At 37.1% G+C, this 20,949-nt stretch overlaps 3 protein-coding genes across 3 annotated transcripts in view; 2 read left to right on the top strand and 1 right to left on the bottom strand.

Annotated features, from left to right (window-relative positions):
- LOC118739186 (anoctamin-5) overlaps positions 1-20,949 on the bottom strand; it is a 366,850-nt gene that overhangs the window by 195,830 nt on the left and 150,071 nt on the right. The gene's annotated exons all lie outside the window — the stretch shown is intronic.
- Positions 1,179-3,200, top strand: LOC118739182 (protein snakeskin-like). The gene is made up of 3 exons (XM_036470367.1): positions 1,179-1,569; positions 2,662-2,858; positions 2,922-3,200. Exons 1-3 carry the CDS (start codon positions 1,504-1,506, stop codon positions 3,181-3,183), a joined length of 525 nt encoding a protein of 174 aa, XP_036326260.1. The 5' UTR covers positions 1,179-1,503; the 3' UTR covers positions 3,184-3,200.
- Positions 3,875-5,410, top strand: LOC118739183 (protein snakeskin-like). The gene is made up of 3 exons (XM_036470369.1): positions 3,875-4,163; positions 4,670-4,866; positions 4,955-5,410. Exons 1-3 carry the CDS (start codon positions 4,113-4,115, stop codon positions 5,205-5,207), a joined length of 501 nt encoding a protein of 166 aa, XP_036326262.1. The 5' UTR covers positions 3,875-4,112; the 3' UTR covers positions 5,208-5,410.

The following is a 20,949-nucleotide window of genomic DNA, read 5'->3' as shown; positions in this document are numbered from 1 at the left end:
GCCAGCACGCTAACCTAACTACCTTCTCGAAGATGTATGCATTAAGCCATAATCTACAGGTCGATGGCGATATGTCAGCAATGTGAGAGGAGTTGACGTCAGACAGAGAGGTCTCTGCTTGGAAACTGCTACATTTGTCTAGCAACCTAAAACGGAGATTTTATAAGAGGGCCTTCGAGTGTATGTATACCGTTTCCTACACTTCGATTGGGGTTACAGCGATCCAAGTAAATGGCTGCCTAGTTATCTTGAAGGCCCAAAACCGAATCATTCTCCCAATCATTCGTATATAACTTATTGTAGCTTTCTAATGCAAAAGTGAATAGTCGATGTTTTTGTGAAACCGCCCATCGACCAATTGCAAAACCGCCTATCTTACGGCATTCAAATTTTACAGGAGAGCGAAAAAACGGTATTTCTTTAAAGGCATTGCCTTGGTATGCGGTATTTTCTCTAGCTATTGTTTTACAAATCTGTTGTTTTAATAACAATTTTAGGATTTTTATGCATAAATCTCGATGTCTGGAGATTTTAAAACTAGTCGAGAGGCGGTTTTGCAAAAACATCGACGAAATTGTTTTGGAAGTAATTGGATTAGCATTTTCGAGTTTTAAGTTCGATAACGTTATAAAAAATATCGCGCACAAGAGAATACACCTACTAAGCTACGAGCTAGTGGAATTTCCTACAGGGTGCATTTGTGCATAAGTAGATGGCGGCTGTCGGTTGTCGTTAGCCTCGCTATACATTTATTGCGATTCAGTTCAGTTGCGCAGACGACGCTCATTTGAACTATCACAGTGACTCGCATTCAGTGAAGCTGTTGTTGTTGCTTTTTTTTTATCAATAAAGTGTAAATATTGTAGAGCTTTTCAATTTATCGGCGTGTGACAAAACTATTCGATTAATTTGCGGTGAATACTTCTTATTGAACTTTGTTGTCCCTAAAAATGCAAGTTGAGATAAATTGTATCGTACATAAACACTTGTGCTCAAATTTGTAATAAAATGATTATTGAGTGTTAGCAATAATTATCATATATATATATATATAATTAAAAATTTTAATTTTCATTCATCGATTCACATAGATCTTGATTGAAATGTTCCGTTCCAATTTTCATATTACGTTTTTTTTTAGATACTACGTTTAAAGATGTATATGAAGCGAAACATTTCCGCAGCGATCAACAGTTAAACGCTTGTACGCTTGAATTGAGAACATACTTAGAAACCTACATACCACATTGATATGTACATACATTATTGAAGCAACTTTTCTGCCACAATCACCTGCGTATCGCCTTATCTTATCACAGCAAGCGACTACTGCGAACGAAGCGTTTTCCAGCGACACTGCGCTTGATATTCACGCTTAGTACTATACGATTGGTTGAAAACCGAGCAATAGAGATAAAAACTTTTGCGATTTTGTAAAACAAAGATGGAAAAATAAATACATATAAAAACTTTAACGGTGAATCACATAAAGAACTTGAGGAAATGGATAACCCAAAAATGGCTTCGTACGAAATAATCGCCTCGATATGTCTTAAGATTCTGAAATTGGTAAGCAAGTTTGCAAATAGCTTTATTAAGTATTAATAGATTAAAAACAGGCTTCGCTTAATATGTACATTAGACTGCATCACTCCCCCATACAAAAAAAAATCTTTACTGATTTTCCAGCCTTATCATGAGTTTAATTTTCCCCGAACCGGTTCACTTTGCATTGCTCGTTTCCATGTATTTAATATGGGCGGATGCAAAATTTTCGAGTGAATTTTTTTCGGGAAAAATTTAGGATAAGGCTGCTTATATCAGGGACCCAGAATAATAATTATTTCATGGTGGAGTTTTAAAAAAAGTTATCCAAATTTCCGTAAGAATTATAAAACTTTTTTGATGATAATTATGTGTGAGAAAAATTTTTTAAGTCATCAACAATTATTATTTAACATTTTACTATACTTATATTATAATTTAAGATGAAGAAGTGGTATTTGCCTTGTGTCAAGGTCTCCAATTTTTAAAGAAAGCCATCATCAACAAACGTTTTTCACTTGATAAGTTATAATCTCAAAAATACTAAATTAGTATTTTTAAATATTATCATTTAAATAATATGAAAAAAAACTAACAGTCTTGTCCTATTTTCTAATTGCGTAATTGAATCTGAAATTTGTGTTTTGAAATGTACAAACCATGATAAAAATATAGTACAAACACAAATTCTACTTTCAGTGTAGCTAGCTTGAAAAAAACTATTTTTTTAACTCAAATTTTGCCGCCCCTAAATATTGCCGCCCTAGGCACCTACCTATGTTGCATTTACGGTAAATCCGCCACTGTTCCAAACTGTTTCCGAACTGGCGCGAACTGGCCCCCTAGCCCTGAACTAACCCCAAAATGGTCTTGAACAAGCGCCGTCGCTTAAGACTTAAACAATTTTTTCGCACTCATAATTATTATGAAAAAACTTTTATAATAAAAGTCTTTGAAGACTTCAAAATATTTATCTCAATGATAATTATTATGACCAGCATGCTGATATGTTATATGTTTCGAACTTGTCGTCGTGTATTTCACTTTTAGTACGAATATTTTCCATTAAATACAATACATACATAAATATATCAAACGAAATTAATAAAATTTCAGTTCAACAACTTGGGCGTACTGGTCTTATATCGCACTGGCAATGGAGGTGATTTTTTGGGCATTGGCGGCAGCTGGAGTTTGCATGAGAAACACAATCCTGCGCTTGAAATGCTGGCTTCTGGCTTATTTGTCGGCTTCATTATATATACAGCCGTAGTCATTATTGGATATTGTTTTGGAGGCAGCAGAACTAAGCGGTATGTATGTTTCAATAATTTCCAAAAAAAAAAAAAACACAATTTGTCTCACTTCTTTAATAGTGACTTAACGGACATTCTTATGAATGCAATCGGTACTGCAATGTGGCTTGCAGTTGGTGGAGTGGCGATGCATTACTGGCTGGGTTACATGTCTGATGGCGATTTCTCTTATGTGAGCTCCGAACGCAGCGTCGGCATAGCAATGGGTGCTTTATGTATAGTTCAAAGTGCCTTGTATTTGGTGGATACTATTTTGGGTTGCGTGCTTTATTACAGGGGTCCCATGGAGTATGCGGTTATAAGGCATTATACGTTGGAGTGAATAAGAACTATTTGGCAGTACATTACTTGAAAAATAATAATAACAAAAAAAAAGAAATAAAAACTAAATAAAATTACTAAAAATTCCCTTATAAGCATAAGCAACTATTGCACTATTGGCTTATTATTTCTTGCGCCTATTTAGCAGTTTTACTCAATTCTCAATTGTCATATGAAAAACTTTATTGAAATGATTTGTTAAATGCGTATTCCATAAAGAAAATTAATTTATTTCATGAATTAGAGCGATATATAAATCAACAGATTACAGAAATAAATTTAAGGTCAAATGAAATTGGCCAACGCATTACAAATTCCACGAATGAAAAAATGGCGTCATTAAAAGCATAAAAAGTATTTCGTAAAACATAAATAAATATCATATTAAACCATACAGGCTATGGCCAAAGATAAGGTAGACTGGTATGCAGTTACACATTGTGTATTTACTGTTTTTAACAATTTTCTCCAACAACTTAAAGCAAAAAAATAAAATAAAAAATAGAGCACTGATAAGGCTTGAGGCAAATGCGCGACCGGCCACATGAAATCATCTACATTCCGTTTATTGCTTCCTACACCTGTGAAGTAAAAACGAAAAAAAAGCTTTTCCTCGGCTAATTGCACACAAACAAACGAAACGATATTGTTATCTTATCAATGCGATTGCAAAAGCTGCAAGATAAATGGCTGCGTATTTGTGTTCAAAACTTTTCGCCTCGCTGTTGTGCGTGCGTTCAATTCCAACATCAGTTAACGAACGACGATAAAACGAAGCCAAACGATCGGCCACATGCGCTTTTGGTTCAAACCAAATAATATATACAAAATATCAAGAAGATTTTATAATTTCATTTAAACTTCAAACATAACTTTTGTTTTGGTTTTTCTATTCATTGGCAACAAAAGTTGTAAGGGAATCACTTCAAGATGGTGTCTGTGGAAACAATTGGATCGATATTCATCAAAGCATTAAAATTGGTAAGCACAAGGTGGATGACTCAAACGATTTTACTAAAATCAAATTCTATAATGAGCAATAAGTGTTTTACGGTCAATAAGTGGAGTGAATAAATATTTTTTTAGGGGAAATCATTTTGCATTTGTTTGAAAGAACTTTTCAAAATGAAGTCTTTAAATTTTTTATATAAGCTTTTACCTTTTATAGGAAAAAAAACTAGCGGTTCCAAAAATAATTACGCTCTTTTGTCATTAGTCATAAGAAAACAATGATTAGGTCATGCCATTGCTATTTGTAAATTTATATTTTTCGGGTCATAAACTGAGTAAGATATTTACATATGTACGTACATAAGATAAACGCGCTTATCAATATTCAAATAGCAAATGGAAATGCATGCCAATACTAGCCCCCACTTCGACAATTTCGAATAAGAGCGGGAAGGCATAGTCTTAAACTAAACTGGCTACGCTGAAATGGGTTCCACTGAAATATTTTTGGTTTTTCATTTTTTTCTCTCTCGCAGACAGTCAATATTATTGTGCTCATACTTTACTGTATTGGCGATGAGGGAATTTTCTTGGGCGTCAGCGGCACATGGAATTTAAATGAGGAGAAGAGCGCGTCACCAGAAATCGTAGCTTCCGGCATTTTCGTTGGCTTTCTGATCTACACCACAGTGCATTCTGTGGCTTTCTTCTTTGGCACCACCAAACATAAACGGTTCGTAAGAGATTAACTTCGAAAATAAAAAAAAATGGCGTTGCTCAAAACTAATAATTATTATTTAATTTCATTTTGTTTTTTTCAGCGAGCTGACAGACACTCTAATGAATATGGTCGGCACAGCCATGTGGATAGCCATTGGTGGTGTGGCCCTCCACTATTGGGGCGGTTACATGTCTGATCAGGACTTCCTCTATGTGAATGCTGAACGCCAAACCGGCATCGCCATGGGTGCGCTCTGTGTAATTGAAGGCGCTCTCTACTTGCTGGACACAGTGTTGGCTTGCATACACTATTCAAAGGCAGAAGACGTCGAATATACAGGAGTAGAACAATGAGCGGAGATGGCGGATAGAATATCAATGGTGCCAAATATCGTTTTTCGATAATTTTTCATCACTTACCATACATATATTTTTACACAAGTGCAAATTAGTTTAAAATACCGCTCAATTCATTATAAGACAAGAAAACCTTTACCATAAAACAATCGTAGCCATTCACATTTGCGAATTCATAAAGTAGTACTAAAAAAAATGAAAATTAATAAAGTAAACGTAAAAAGTCCTCTTGGACGGAAAATTTTGTTTGTACATACTATACATATTATTGAATTGATATAAAGTAATTACGTTATTTTCTCAGTTTATATTTGGTTCAAGTTTTGCAACTTGGAAGAAAGGTAAGGATACCTTGCTTGTCATATCCAACATCTTCGGCCGACCCACAGTAAGATATACTCGTAATGCCTAAATGAAAGCCATGGGCACGAATTACTCTCAGAGTATTAGCATTCTGACCTACCACAATGCAGTTATCCGCTGAAATTTTTTCAAAAGTCGCAAAAAAAGTGTCGCACCGGAAAAATAGTATCTTCAAGTAAAAAATCTTTTATACCATATATTCATTATTTTACCATTCGAAACTTTTTGGGACATATTCATAGTCGAAATAAAATCGTCTCTAAAGCCTTTTGACATAATTTTCGATGGAAAATCTGTCAAAAAATAGTCGATATATTAAAAAGACGAATATGCATATTTTGCATTTATTATGAAAACAAAATTGCAGTTAAATAACACTTCAGTCACAAAAATAGGAACATTAGTGGATAACAATTATTACAACAAAGTTAAGCCTTTTAGGTTTGTATATAAATTATCGCGGATTATTTCTTTGTACCGGGAGCCACGAAAATAAATTTAACACAAATAACTTGGGGGAAATGCTAAGCTACAAAAACGGTGCATTAGAAGTACTGGGCACTTTTCCGAGAAAATTTGGACATAATAAGAAGCTCAGCCAAAATCTGGCCAGAGGTGTATATTTTAAGCGCCTTTGAAAAGTAAATACTAAAACCATTTTTAAACAAGGAAAAAACAAATATATTTTATAAAGAAATTGTCAAAATGTGTATATAGAGTTTTTAATCAAAGAAAAGTGGCAAAAGTCGCTTGGCTTTTCAGAAAAGTTTTAAAATAAGCATATTTTTTGAAAGAGTCGGTGTCAGGGGGCATCGATCTCTAAAAAGTGTCAAGTTGACACTTTAGTCGCACAACGGTAACACTGTACTACAAATCTCAAAATCTGGAAAATACTTAGTAAATACCTTAACTGTATTTGCTTATCGGCCCTTTTTTAGATCTAAAAGATACTATCGATAGTTTCCCTATACTATCCAAGCTATCAAATCGATAGTGCGCCTATCGATAGTTTGCCAGCTCTACAGCATCACCACTGGGTATCCCTTCGTGTTATCACAATAAAACTAGCCTTGTGCTAAAGATGCTTAAGATCAAACCACCCTAATTTGAAAATCGTACTCCCCTCCCTACGTTAAGAGATATCCCAATCAAGTGGAATTGAACTCCTTGAATTACCCTCACGATTGCCTGCCATATCAAGGCTATCTTCAAGCTTCGGCAACCACCCTCAACGAAATTAAACCAACTTCAATGCATCTGGTGTAGTAGACTTAATTTCAATTGGATGAAAAAAGGCACCCAACCAAGGAGAACCATGGGCTTCTTGAATAAAATGAATGCAGCCGATGAGATATTTACGTCAGCATTAAAATGCAAAGGCGCTCAGTGCGCCGGATTTCAGCGAGCCCGAAAGAACAACTGGTACGATGAGGAGTGGCAGGAAGCTGCAGAGAAAAAGATGCCGCACAGTGCCACCAGTGATGCCAGATTGTGGGTAATTTCCCTATTTGAGGGATATTTTGCAACAAAAATTATTAAAAGGGAAAAAAGGGACATTTCAAATAAATAAGGGATTTTCTTTTGATGCAGTTATTGTTGCATAATTGATTTAAATTTAAGAATATTCGACATTCTTACGTAATTAATCTTTCTGAAGATGTGATGTGGAATGAAATGGTATATAATTGTTAAAAAGTATAAGGACAATTTCGAAAATTTTCTTACGTTAACCAATTCAAGCGCTGAGTAAGAAAGAATGTTTCATGTAAAAAGCGGAACAAATTATCTGATCAAATGTTAAATAGCATATGAATGTGCTTCAATTTTTAAGTCACCAAATAATTCTTCTAGGCCCTTAACAAGTGTGCAAAAAAATTAAAGTGAAAAAATGAATGAGTGAAAAAAATGCAGAAAAAGGGGTTTTTTCTTAACAGCGGTCGGCCTCCGGTAGGCAATGGCAAACCTCCGGGTGTATTCCTGCCATGAAAAACAGCATCTCATAAAAATACACTCGCCATTCGGAGTCGGCGTAAAACTGTAGGTCCCTCCCCTTTGTGTGACAGCAACAAGGGGCACGCCACAAATTGGAGGAGAAGCACATATGTATGTGTAAGCGCCAATTATTATTATTATTATTTTAATGAATTTTACTTCTTTACTACTGAAACATGTATATGTTTAAATTCGTTGGGAATTTTGTGGGATAAATTTTTAAGCTGTGGGTAATTGAGGGATTTTTTCCCCATTTTCGTGGGATTTTTAACAGAGAATGTCTGGCATCACTGAGTGCCACGCTGCGATCGGGCGCAACGTGAGCCATGTGGGACCGATATAGCGATCTGAAGAGGGAAGCGAGACGGACGTATTTGCCGCAGTAAGAGAGAGGCCGCAATACGTGAGTGCGAAGAGCTTGAAATGCTGGCCGACAGGAAGAATGCCCGAAAATTTTACCAGAGAGTTAGGCGACTTACGGAAGGTTTCAAGACCCGGGCGTACTCCTGTAAGAACAAAAATGGCGACCTAGTAACCGATGTCCAAAGCATACTTAAATTATGGAGGGAACACTTTTCCGCCCTACTAAATGGTAGCAGCATTGCAAGTTGTGGAGAAGAAGAACCGGAGCACGCAGTCGATGATGACGGAGTCGACGTTCCACCGCCTTACCGTGACGAGGTACGAATAGCAATAACGCGGCTGAAAAACAACAAAGCTGCTGGAGCTGACAGCCTGCCAGCTGACCTATTCAAGAACAGCGGCGAGGAGTTGATAAGGTGCATGCATCAACTCTTGTGCAGAATAGGGTCAGATGAACGCATGCCCGACGACTGGAATTTAAGTGTCCTCTGCCCAATCCACAAGAAAGGCGACCCCGCCATTCGCGCCAACTACCGCGGGATCAGCCTTCTAAGCATAGGTTACAAGGTCTTATCGAGCGTATTGTGTGAAAGACTTAAGCCTACCGTCAATGAACTGATTGGGCCTTATCAGTGTGGCTTTGAACCTGGCAAATCCACCATAGACCAGGTATTCAATAGGCCAAATCTTGGAAAAGATCCGCGAGAAAAGGATCAACACTCACCACCTATTTGTCGACTTTAAAGCCGCTTTCGATAGCACTAAAATTAGTTGCCTATACGCCGCTATGTCTGAATTGGGCATCCCCTCAAAATTCATACGGCAGTGTAAAATGACGTTGAGCAATACCACCAGCTCCGTCAGAATAGGGAAAGACCTCTCCGAGCCGTTCGTCACCAAACGGGGTTTCAGACAGGGCGACTCCCTTTCATGTGGCTTCTTTAATCTGATGTTGGAAAAGATAATAAGAGCAGCAGAACTGAACCGCTCAGAAATAATTTACTACAAGAGCGTGCAATTGCTGGCTTATGCCCAGTCATGGGCATAGAACGAGCTCACGCTCAAGGAGCATAACCATCACGTGTACGTACACAAGCAAGAGCGTAACGACGAGAACGCAGCAGCATGCAAAATGAATTAGGCACACTAACACATTCTCACTTTGAGCGATCGCTTGTTTGTGGTAGTGCCCACCTCTGCTTATGCCGATGACATCGACATCATCGGTAACAAAAACGAAGTCTGTTCTGCCTTTTCCAAGTTGGATAAGGAAGCAAAGCGAATGGGTCTGGTGGTAAATGAGGACAAGATGAAGTATCTCCTGTCATCAAACAAACAGTCAGCACATTCGCGCCTTGGCACTCACGTCACTGTTGACAGTTACAATTTCGGGAAAGTAGAGAATTTCGTTTACTTGGGAACCAGCATTAACAGCGATAGTAATGTCAGCATTGAAATCCAAAGCAGAATCACTCTTGCCAACAAGTGCTACTTTGGACTGAGTAGGCAATTCAGGAGTAAAGTCCTCTTTCGAGGCACAAAAACCTTTCTCTATAAGTCATTCTTCATGCCCGTGCTGAATTACGGCGCAGAAGCATGGACAATGACTACATCCGATGAGGCGGCTCTTGGAGTGTTCGTGAGAAAGATTTTGCGGAAGATTTACGCGCCTTTACGCGTTGGCGACGGCGAGTACCGCAGACGATGGGTCCCGGGGCATAGTGGTGTCCCGGGAAATGCGAAAGCAGACGAATGTGCTACAAATGGATCTGAGATGGGGCTAGGGGAGCGATTCAGATCGTGAAACCTCCTCTGCGATTTCTGTCTTCAGAAGTTGACAGAGTGACCAGCGCAGTCACCAATAGCATACTGACGGAATACTGGACCATGGTCCATATGGCCGCCAGGCTTGTAGCCTCGCATAAAGATTTCTGCAGAAGCTGCTGCTATGTGGAGGAGATAGAATCAGGCCAGCACATCATTCGCGAGTGTCCAGCACTCCCAGGAAAAGGCCTCAAGTCTCTTGGGGACCATTTCTTCGAGAGCTTGCATACCTTGGTGAAAGCCCCACTGGAAAGACTGCTAGGATTCGCCAGAGAATAAAAATGGTTCAAAACCATGTAGGGATAGGCAAGGGGTAGCCCGCTATGGGCATCGCAATGGGTCTTTGTGGCCTTCAGAGCTGCCCGTTTAACCTTACCTAATCTAAAATGAATTCACAAATATTGGGCATGGGTTGGCATTGGGTTGCCAAAAGAAAATTTGTATCCAGTACTATAAAAGGGAGTTCCCACCCGCTCAAACATTCTTTACTATTACTACATTCTAACTAAAAATTGCTATAAATCTGGCCAGTTTTCAATCGACTGTATGTATAATAACAATGGTTCTATGGATGCCACTATCCAATTCCCATGTAGAATTCCCCGGTGATTCCGAAAATCGAGATATTTTTTTTTCTATGCGCAGCTTTTTGAGATATTTGCAATTTACCGTTATTCAGATTTAAAAAAGTAGGGGTTTCACTTAATCGCGTATATCTTACGAACCAATTGGATTGTCGTAATACGAGTTACGGGAAATGAAAGAAAATAAAATTCTCCATAAACCGTATATACATCACTTTCCGCTAGGGCTTATAGTTTCTGAGAAATTAATTTTATTTTCTTTCATTTACTGTACCTCATATAACGATTATTTAATTGGTTTGTAAGATATACTTGATTAAGTGGAACCACTTTTAAGTTGAATACCGGTAAATTGCAAATAACTTGAAAACGTATCCATACAAAAATAAATAAACTCGATTTTCGGAATCAGCGAGCGAGTCTACATACAAATTGGATAGTGGCGTTTGGAGAACAAAGTAAAAAAAAATTTAAATATGTGATAAAGTGTAATTGTAACAGATAACTCCTTGTAAAGTTAAAACAAAACTAATGCACTCCTTACCTGTACAACTGCTGCTGAATCCACTGTGTCCACGTTGACTTGTCGATTACTTTTCGCCATGCGCTGCCTCTTCGGACAACCGTCCTCTAAATTCAGCCAATCCACAATTTGCTTGTCCCAAATGAACGAATTACGCGAAAACTCATTCAGCCGTTCCAGTTTACGCGAGTCCAAACTATCGCGATACACGTTACGCGGTTTATCCAAGTTGTGTTCATAATCGGTATCGAAATTAAAGCTACTTCGCGATTGGCTACGCCGATCTGCATTTTGACGAGCGGAACTCGGTTTACGACGACGGACTACCGTAACCGGCGCGGATATCGCTGCTGATGCGCCACTAGTATTAGGGGTCAAAGGTGGGGGATTCTGCTCAGTTCGTAGGCTCAAAGTGGAAAGTTGTCGTTCCAGCTGTTTCTCATAGCCATTGAATTTGTCGTAGTCAATGAAGGACATATTCTCATAACTAACCATATTGTCGATAGCTTGCAAGGATTGTAAAGACGCGCTCCATTTTGGATTGAGCTTGTCCTTCTTCTTCTCTCCCGTTATGGTGGCAATGGTGCTCTTAAAGGAGGCTAGCAGCGTGTTGGAGCGCCGCCGCTGAAAATTCGCGATCGGATCAAAGGGTACGCCATTGCCCTCGCCAGGTGCCAATGAGACGGTCGATGGCTTGCGCCGCACAGGCGTACCATTATTGCACGCTTCCACCGGCGTTGAAGTCAGCGGGTGTGAATTTGGTCGTTGCGGTGTTGCCGTTGGCGTTTTCGTTATTGTGATCGATCCACTCACGAGCGGCGGTGCCATGGCACCATTGACATTAGATATGTGGGCGACGGACAACGATGTGGCTGCCGGCAAAAGATCACATACTTCCATGGAATTCTTGCGCGGCGACGACGGTGATGTGGGATCCGTCTCCTCGCACAGCTGTTCCAGTTGCGGTTCTATTAAGCTGCGTCGATTGGTTCGACGCAGCAATATCATTGAGCGGCTGCGTGTGAACTTGTATGGCGTGGCATTCTCGTCGTCCACCCTCGTCAGATTCTCCTTGCTGCCCGTAATAGAGTTGAGTAGCTTGGAGAGTTTGCCGCGCAGCGAAAAACTATTTGATCGTTCAAATTTCGGTGCATTCTCGTAGCCAGGCAAGATGCTAGTCGCTGGCAGTGATATTGCAGAAGGTGTGGCGCTCAACGCACGACCGGCAGAATCGAACATTTTTTGGTTGATGTTATTATTATTTTGTACAATATGGTTGTTGTTATTGTTGATGTTGTTGTGTACAGGCATTTTAGTAGTTTTTACGCCCAGTCTGTTGGTATTGCCGGGGGTCACCACATTAGGTGGGGCAGTCGTTATAGTTGGTGTTGTTGTTGTCACCTCGGTTTGCTTTTGACCTTCCTGCAGTTGTTTTTGCTGCTGCTGCTGCTTCAATTGTTGCTTCTTATTGGCCTTAATCGTTTTCTTTTGCGCTTTCGTACCATTTTTTAATTCTCTGGTAGAATTCATTATCGCAATCGCCGTATTGTGAACTTTCGAACTCTTTGTCAAGTATTCTTTAAAACTTAAAGACGGGTTCAGCTACAACTCAGTTGGGCATCTGTTTTGTACTCTGAAAAATGAAAGAAATTGGAAAATTAATAGAAGCTGAAAATTATAAATCCTGTGATTAAAAACTTTATATGGGACATGGTCCACCCTTAACGCGTTCAAAAAAATACATATTTTTCTTTTATAGATCGAATCCTGCAGTTAACATGCCAGCGAAAACAAATTTAAATAGGAAACTCGATGGTGGTTTCTCATTGAATTAGTTAGACAATTAAGTGGTCAATTACTCACCATCCCAAGCGAAAAATTGCACTGTTCAAACATTTGTCACTCGAAGAACGCTAAATGCATTTTATTCTTATACTTACTTTTATTTGTATAAAGTAAGTAAGTATATATGAAAAAACTGATTGTTTTATGTGTAGCGGCTGAAGTAATGCCAACAGCATTTCAATTGCGAAATGTCCAGCCAACAAACGTTAAAATGAATAGCGAAACACGTATTCCCTTTCATTGTTTCGTTCGTCGATTGGTCGGCTATTAAATTGATTCGAAGTGTTGCTTTTTTGTATCTAGGTAAATTGTAGAAAAAGTGAAGAGCATGAAAACAACAAAAATGAGAAAAATTTGTTGCTTATCAAATCACAATGAATGTGTTATAAAAAAAAAAATAACATAATAAAAAAAAAGCAAAACGAATGTTAAATTTCGCGTTGAAGGGACGCATATAATACATGGAACTAGATAAGGGGTCTCGACACTAACACTTCACTTTAAAGTGTTGAGCAGAGCGGGTAGAGCGCAGCCTGGAAACAGGTACTGACTGCACAGTGTTTTAAATGAATTATGAAATATGATTAAAACAAAAAAAAAATACTGCTGCTTTCATTAACAGGGCGATTCTGGCAACTGCCTTTCCTCCTCACCACAGTCTTTCGAAAGACAAAAGTCTTTAATAAAACAATTGTCAATTCTGGCTCTTTACTGACTTTCGAAAGACTAATTAAAAAACCTGCTAACAAGCAGGTCTTAGCGTTATGCTGTTCGCCTTTATAAAAATTAAATTAAATTAAAAAAATACAACATTTTTCTTTTTAAAAGAATAAAAATTAATAAATAAAAGAAAATTCAATTAGAAAAATTAGAAAATTGAATCCAAAAAGAAGGAAATAGTACTGAAAAATTAAATTAGATTAAAAATATGTTTATTTAAAGGAAAACAAAAAAAAAAAACAATTAAAAAAATTAAATAAGATCCTTAAAATTAAATGAAATAAAATTAGTTTTTTTTACAATAAAATATAAAATTAAAAAGAAATGAAATAAACAAAGGGATACCAAATTACATTAAAAAAGGAAAAAAAAATTAAAAAAATTTCTAAAAATTAAATGATAATAATAATGCATTCTGTAAACGAAAAGGTAAGCGGTTACCCTCGATTGGGGAACCACTTTTTGAGAGTAAACGCTTACCTTTTCGTTTACAGAATGCATTATTTTAACATGTGCATGTCATTGGAGGTAATCGAATAAATGTAAAATGTCTTGCCATTGCATTACAGTAATGCAGTGGATAAGCGAAAATTGTCTAGAGGCGACTTGTATTGCATTACTCCATTGATACAAAAATAAGTACTTCCCAAAAAAGTTAAAAGTTTTTGCTGGGTTGTTTACCGTCGGAACTTGTTTACCGTCGACGAGAATACCCAGCTGGTTTAGGCTCCTTGCAGTGATGAAGCGAAAAAATGTGGAGTGGTAACCGTTTATATTTAAGTATAGGTCATCAATTCCATTCCGGGTGCATTGTAATTTCTTTTTGTCTGGATTGTGTCTTGTCGGGATTCACAGTTTTCGGGATTTTGTCTTGTCTAAATAATGTGTCATATGTATTTTATTTGGTAGGGATTTTGTTAAATCTGTATTTGGTCCTGTATTATGTATTATGTCTGGATTTTTAAAAATTGTCTGGATTATGTCTTGTCGGGATCTTTAAAGTCGGGGTTATGAAGTGCTCCCAAATAAAATATGAATTTTATGCCGAATATATTTTTATTTTGACTTCAGCGCATCCTAGCGGTTCGATTTATTGCAAATCTATGTCGTAATATGACCTACCGCTGGAAACGCCCATATGTCTATACTTTGGAAATGATATGTAAAGCAATATGGATATATGTATTTTGGGCTTTACAGAAACCAATATCGAGTATTTTTATCCCGATAATAATGGGCACGCGATATATTTACAGCGATAATTTAAATGAGTATTTTATCGATACTTTCGGTTCGATATCGTGTCGCTAAACAAAAACCTTTCCTACCATCTTGCCATCTATTAAATGACGGGCATGATGAGAGATTTGTAGAGCATGATGAAACGGCATCTTACGGATTGGACAAAGTACACTGAGATTCCAATCTTTGGGCATGTATTCATCAGACCAAATTCTACTTAATAAGCTGATACATGCGCCCGACCAGCACTTCGCCGCTGACTTTGAACAGCTCAGCCGGTATATAGTCGGCTCTGGGCCATTGTTGTTTTGAGTACATCTCAAGTGTACTCTGGACATCTGTTAACAGATTTCCATCTTCAAGAAACCAGCCCCGGTCATGAAACCATTGGATTGCTGCTTATTTTCTAATAGAACTGTCGAGCCGCATTCCTTCTGCCAGCATCTCAACCCCATCGCATTCACGTCTTTATGCCTCTCGTTACTTTCTTTTGAATATACGTCTTTTCTCATCTCTCGGTATCGTTCCACTGTCGTTCGCCTAGCTATTGGCTGCAGGATGGCTTTATATGCTGCGTATTTCTCTGCACGACACTTTTCGTCATACCAGCTGTTCCTGCGTGGGCGGTAGTATCCAACCACCTCTTCCGCAATGGAACGAAGAGATTGCGAAATGGGTTCCCACAACTCATTTATATCCGGCCGATGAAAGGTTTCTTGTTAAAGCAGGACTGAGTCGATTGCGAAATTTCTCGGCTGTCTGTTGTACCTGCTTGACCCACGTTCTTCATTGCACTGAGGCGTATGCAGACCTTGGCGCTCGAAGCGTATCTTCCGCATATCCCAACATGATATATGTGGTTTTCGTTATTTGATCAGTGGACTCATCAGTGGCTTTGTGGATGTTTCGATACTGCTATTAATGGTTTACTAATAGTCCAAAAACCAGTTACCAGCCGAAGGTTAGCTGAATTGTTATGGATGTAAATCCTGATAAGCTGCAGAACAAAAGTCTGCTTGTTCAAAGGCTAGGCAAAATGGTAAGCATTTCATTCTGCTGGTGAAAACGGCAGTAAGATCTTGAAGAATTTTAATTATGGCTGCTAGGAAAAACAGATAGAGATGCCTAAAAGGTTTTTTTTTTTACAAAATTCGAGAATATATAGAAACAAATTCTGGAAAAAGCAACCTTTTAGGAATTTCCGGTTTCTCTAGCAGCCATAAAGTAAAATTGAAATACAATAGGTATGAAAAAAAATATTGTTAGATAAAACCCTAATTTTCTGCACTGTACAAAAAAACAAGTTACTTGGTTCTGTTCTATCGCAGCAGTTTTATAGTCGTCTACTAAGTTTTAGAAATGGAACAATTTTGGTTTTATAATAGAATAAACTTATCTATCTTATCTATTTATAAACTTTTCTATCTCCCCACCTCTAGCTCCCTCTCTCACTAGACCCTTTGAAATATCTAGGCTCTAGCGAGTCTTCGACGAGTACCTAGTCCCGTTAAACAATTTTCCCCTAATGGGATGGAATCTGGACCACTGTTAAACACCGAAACACCGCAAAATGGCCAATATTATCAGTGTTTGTGATGAAGACAAACTTGTAGTCGCATAGCTTTGGGAATATTAACAACTGTTTGGCTGTTTATGTGCAATTACAACAAGCTAATAAAAAGTGCCAAACACATTTTGACAATTACAAAGGCGCATGAGGTTCAATGATAAGCCAACAGCTATTTGTTTTACTAAATATAACGTTCAGCAAATAAACAGATATAAAAGCTTGCAATGTATGTAAGTCTATGTACTATGTACTATATAATTCACTTAGGTCTTAACTCAGTGCTTCACTATTGAAGTGAAGTTTAAAGTTCAAATGCAGCTTTTGATTCAATTTTCAACTGAACTATGATATATGTATATGTATGTAAGTAACCTTGTGTGTGCGCGTACAAATGAAAATAATTTTATAAGAGTTAGGGCCAAATTCACAGTGCGTAGTTAACTCAGAATCGGCAGTTAACTACAGATTTTTGTACTGACTCTTCACTTACTACCAAAAAAACAAATGACAACGCCGAGACATGGAATATGTTTAGTTATCAAATTTCGCACTACTTTTTTTCCTCTGAGCTTTATCAGCGCACACGACGAAAGTACAAATCTTGATAAAATTCCGCAAGTGCTGTAATTTTCGTTTATAAAATTAAGGGGCTTCAGTAAAATTGTAGCAAAAAAAGACTGATCACTTATAATTATAACGACGTACATTTGAAAGACGCTATGCGTACTTTTGCCTTTAATTGATTTCAATTTCGGCGCTCATTAATCGGAAGTATGTATATAAATAAATATATGTTTATACATACATACATACAAATACAAGTATGTAACACCAAAGCTTGGTTGTATTGAAATGCTCTATAATTACGGTGACCATCCGTACTTTATTTCAAAGGGAAGTCCTATTTCTCAAGATGCTGTCCTTAGACTTTATTTACTTTTCTAAAAATCTGTTTTGTCCTTTATTTCAAAGCTTGTCCTTTGAAAGTACTTTTTTTATAGGATGTCAGACATTAATCCATTTCAGAGAATAAAAACATTTCCACTCAGTGTAGGGAATCTAGAGAGGCATATTTCAAAATGTAAAAAATTTCGTATACAAATCGGATATTTCAATCGTTTTCTAATTCCATTTTCTGCCCTTTTTCCTGATACGCTATCTCACTAAAGTGCGCATCCGAGACGTATGTTAAGAAAAGCACTGAAACTGATTATGAAACGGAAATGTTTTCGGTTGTTTATCTGAAATTTTTCTGATTAAATTTTTTGTTGAAAATACTTCCATTCTAAACTTCACAGATGCCGTTTCATAGTTACTGTAAACTAAAAAAAAAAAAACTATTTCAATTTCAATAAATACTTTCTATATAACTTTAATATGTTGCATCTGACGGAGTTCGAACAAGACGAATTTGTATAAGGTGGTGTTGTTTCATCAGCCGTGAGTAGCGTTTGATTGTCAAAATTTTGTATTTCGCTAGGGAGTGAGTGAAATGGGAGCGTGTTTGTATTTTTTGTCGCCCTTTTTCATTCTGGGAAGAATAGCTTAAATTTGACAATGGCCCGCTAAAATCAAAAACAAAATACAAGTAATTGTTGTATTTGTTGAATCGATACCACCTTATATGAATTCGCCTTGCGCTACAGCGTGCTCACTCTAAAATCTAAAAGACTTAAAAATAAAAGTTGATATCTGATAAAGTTTTGTTGAGTGACACTTATCTGTAAAAATAATTACTTGTACCTGCTAAGAAATCAATTATGTATATTGCTGCTGAAATGTTCAGTTTTTGTGGTGCGAGTAAATCCATTTTTGTTTTTAATTATTTCTGCCGCGCAAAACCGTTGACAATTCAAACAGCCGGTCAACGCTTTTTTTTGTTTTTGTTTCAAACCAATATAAAGTACAAAGTTAAGTGTGCGCTGACATCATAATGTTGATTTCAATGTTTATAAGTACATATGTACATATGTATGTACATACATACATATGTAAGTGCATATGTCGAAAATGTGTTTACTGAATACATTCAGACAACCAAACAACGTGACTGAAATCGTAAGCAGCTAAACCAAGAATAGTAACAAACGGAGCTAAACTAGAGAGAATGCAAATAGTAGAAAAAATTATTTGACAGCAGTAAAATAATAGTTGGGAAGAAGGGAGAGAATGGCGCCGCTGGTGGAGTGACAAAGTGATCATTAAAAGCAGTCATCGATTCGCCAACAGTTAGCGAGTGGCGAAACGAACGAACGCAATGAGGTTCAACCAAACTCGCTATCGTCTATCCGTGCTAGCTAACTTTGTTGTTGCTTTTACATGCAAAATTCTTCTTTAAGCGACCGGAACTCAAACATAGCGAGCGAGAAGTGGCGAATCGATGACGGCTAAAAATTCGCAATTCCTTCGCCAAGGCGATATCAAAACTTAAGGCATATCACAGCGCCCGGCAGTGTGCGCGAGTGACGAGAGGTCTTGCAGTGTGTCCAGAAAATGTATTGAAGCTTCATAAACGATTAACCGGATTCTTAAAAATGAGGCCAAAGTTTAAGGGGGTATGTGGAAACACCCAACATATTTAGCGTTATTCTATAGGTCAATACGTTTCCAACGATACCTTATATACTAAGTTCCGGCTACTAGTTGGAAAGATATAGAGCTAAATGTGTTTTGGTTCGTGTCGCCACTATGAGATGCTTTGCGATGTGTGTAGTGTCTGTACGTACCTTCCTTTAATTTAAGTACAAAAAAAACTAGGAAGGTTTTTTCCAGGATGTTTCGATTCGTAGGCCTTTGGGGGCGTGGCTGCTGCCCGAAATTCTAAAAAAAGGCAATTTTTTAAACTACCACTGAGGGCACACTACTCAGTCCATGTCATTGGTGTTGATATCAGTAGAATGGTCTTAAAACAAGCTATCTAACGCTGTCTTTCGCGTTTGTAAAATATAAATATGTCATAACGTTATCGCCTGAAAACTAAAAATCGGGCTGCTGAAAATAGAGATTTCGAGCATTTTCTCAAAAATTGGTCAGTCGATTTTATTCTAAGTTTCCAAAAATCTAGCCCAAAACCTCAGCTTTCATCCCGTATACAGCTTGTATCTGGGAAAACTCTTGTTGTGGATATATTGCGATTCAAATTGAAAAAATGTCGCTCCAAAAAGGGTCAAATGGTTAAAAATAAACATATAAAAATAAACTACGAGACATTCAGACGAATACAGTTGTTTATTGTATCCAAAGTTGGTACCAAGTTGATAAGTTTTTATCATTTCTCATAATTTTTTTTAATTTTTTCGAATACAAAGGATATGATCATTCGTTTCGCTTTATTCCGTATTCGAAAAATTATATTTTGCAATGGACACATCGATTTGAATACATAATTTATGTTTGGATAATATTTTTAGCAATTTATTTCAGAAAAATAAAACATTTAGATTATTGTTTGTATTTTCGTCGATTTCAAATTTGCTACCCCAAAATAATCGATATCAAATAAAACACCTCTTTGAGGTAAAATTTTCGAGTGACGAAAGCTGAACTAGAAATAATATAATAAATTTCGTGACGACAATTATACTCATCTTTTAACTGCCTTGGAAACGTACGGAAAATCTTTAACTAGTAACTAGTATTCAACTTGGTCCTTTAAAACAATATCTCAGTAGACTTCCTGAACCAGGAATTTTTGCAGAATTGCGCCAATAAAAACGTTATGGCATCCGACTGGCATCTTCAAAAAACTATTATCCAAATGTTATAAATATCGAGAATGTTTCCTGTAGAATTTCTATAAACATATCTGTTACTAACTCATATCTAGCTTAAAATTGTAGTATCTCTTAGTTAATGATCTGTCTGTGAATACACCACAATGTAAGCTCTCAAGTTAGGAATAAGCTTGGAATGATCCATTAAAAGTAAATAAAAAACTACACCTACTATACATACATACATACATACACATTGTTCTTTGGTGTCCTGCTTATAATTTTTAAATGGATAGTCATTCTAAAGAATATAGCTAACAACTCTAAACTGAATTTCGCAAATATTTGCACGTAGAAAAGCAAATTTTCAAAAGTATGTACATACATACATACATACATATATGTACATACATATAGTAGATACATAATTGTAAGCAAATTACAGTAGAGCTTCAATAAGTTGTAAGTTCATTCGAGCAAACGAATGCCAATTACTTACTACATACGTATATCGTCGTTTAAAGTACAAAACCGCGTATCAACAAAATGCAAAACCGCGTATTAAGATAATGCAAAAGCGCGTATGTGAATTATGTAAATTATTTTCTAGAGAGTAAAAACACTCATATTTCAAAATGGTTCTCTTTTTATAAAGCAATCGCATTCCTGGCTAGTATATTTCAGGACGAATGGATAAGGATTGAGGCAAGAGCTTGTGTGAGGGAATCAAATTTTAGGCGGCAAATGTCAGTTACGCGGTTTTGCAGAATGACGATACGCGATTTTGTACTTCAAGCGACGATATACACCGCATTTTGACAAGTGATAATATAATATTTTTTTTTTATTTTTTTTTTTTTTTGATTTTTTTTTTTGACTATCGCAGTTTCCGCAGCTTGTCCTACAATTTTGAGGTGTACGTCCTGACGCAAATGGAAGGACCTGCAGCTTAACGCCTCAGACGAATGGCAAATGGTTTTTATGACAAGTTGTATTTTAT

This window comes from Rhagoletis pomonella, unplaced genomic scaffold (assembly GCF_013731165.1).
Source record: "Rhagoletis pomonella isolate Grant_MI unplaced genomic scaffold, Rhpom_1.0 Rhpom_scaffold_00005, whole genome shotgun sequence".
Classification (NCBI taxonomy): Eukaryota; Metazoa; Arthropoda; class Insecta; order Diptera; family Tephritidae; genus Rhagoletis; species Rhagoletis pomonella.
This window is presented reverse-complemented; position numbering and strand designations above follow the sequence as displayed.

What these genes read in the sequence shown, in the direction of transcription:
- LOC118739183 (XM_036470369.1), top strand. Translation starts at nt 4,113, where the DNA reads ATGGTGTCTGTGGAAACAATTGGATCGATATTCATCAAAGCATTAAAA. An exon ending in TCATCAAAGCATTAAAATTG is followed by an intron (nt 4,164 to 4,669) that starts GTAAGCACAAGG and finishes TCTCTCTCGCAG; the next exon opens with ACAGTCAATATTATTGTGCT. An exon ending in GGCACCACCAAACATAAACG is followed by an intron (nt 4,867 to 4,954) that starts GTTCGTAAGAGA and finishes TGTTTTTTTCAG; the next exon opens with CGAGCTGACAGACACTCTAA.
- LOC118739182 (XM_036470367.1), top strand. Translation starts at nt 1,504, where the DNA reads ATGGATAACCCAAAAATGGCTTCGTACGAAATAATCGCCTCGATATGT. An exon ending in GTCTTAAGATTCTGAAATTG is followed by an intron (nt 1,570 to 2,661) that starts GTAAGCAAGTTT and finishes ATAAAATTTCAG; the next exon opens with TTCAACAACTTGGGCGTACT. An exon ending in GGAGGCAGCAGAACTAAGCG is followed by an intron (nt 2,859 to 2,921) that starts GTATGTATGTTT and finishes CTTCTTTAATAG; the next exon opens with TGACTTAACGGACATTCTTA.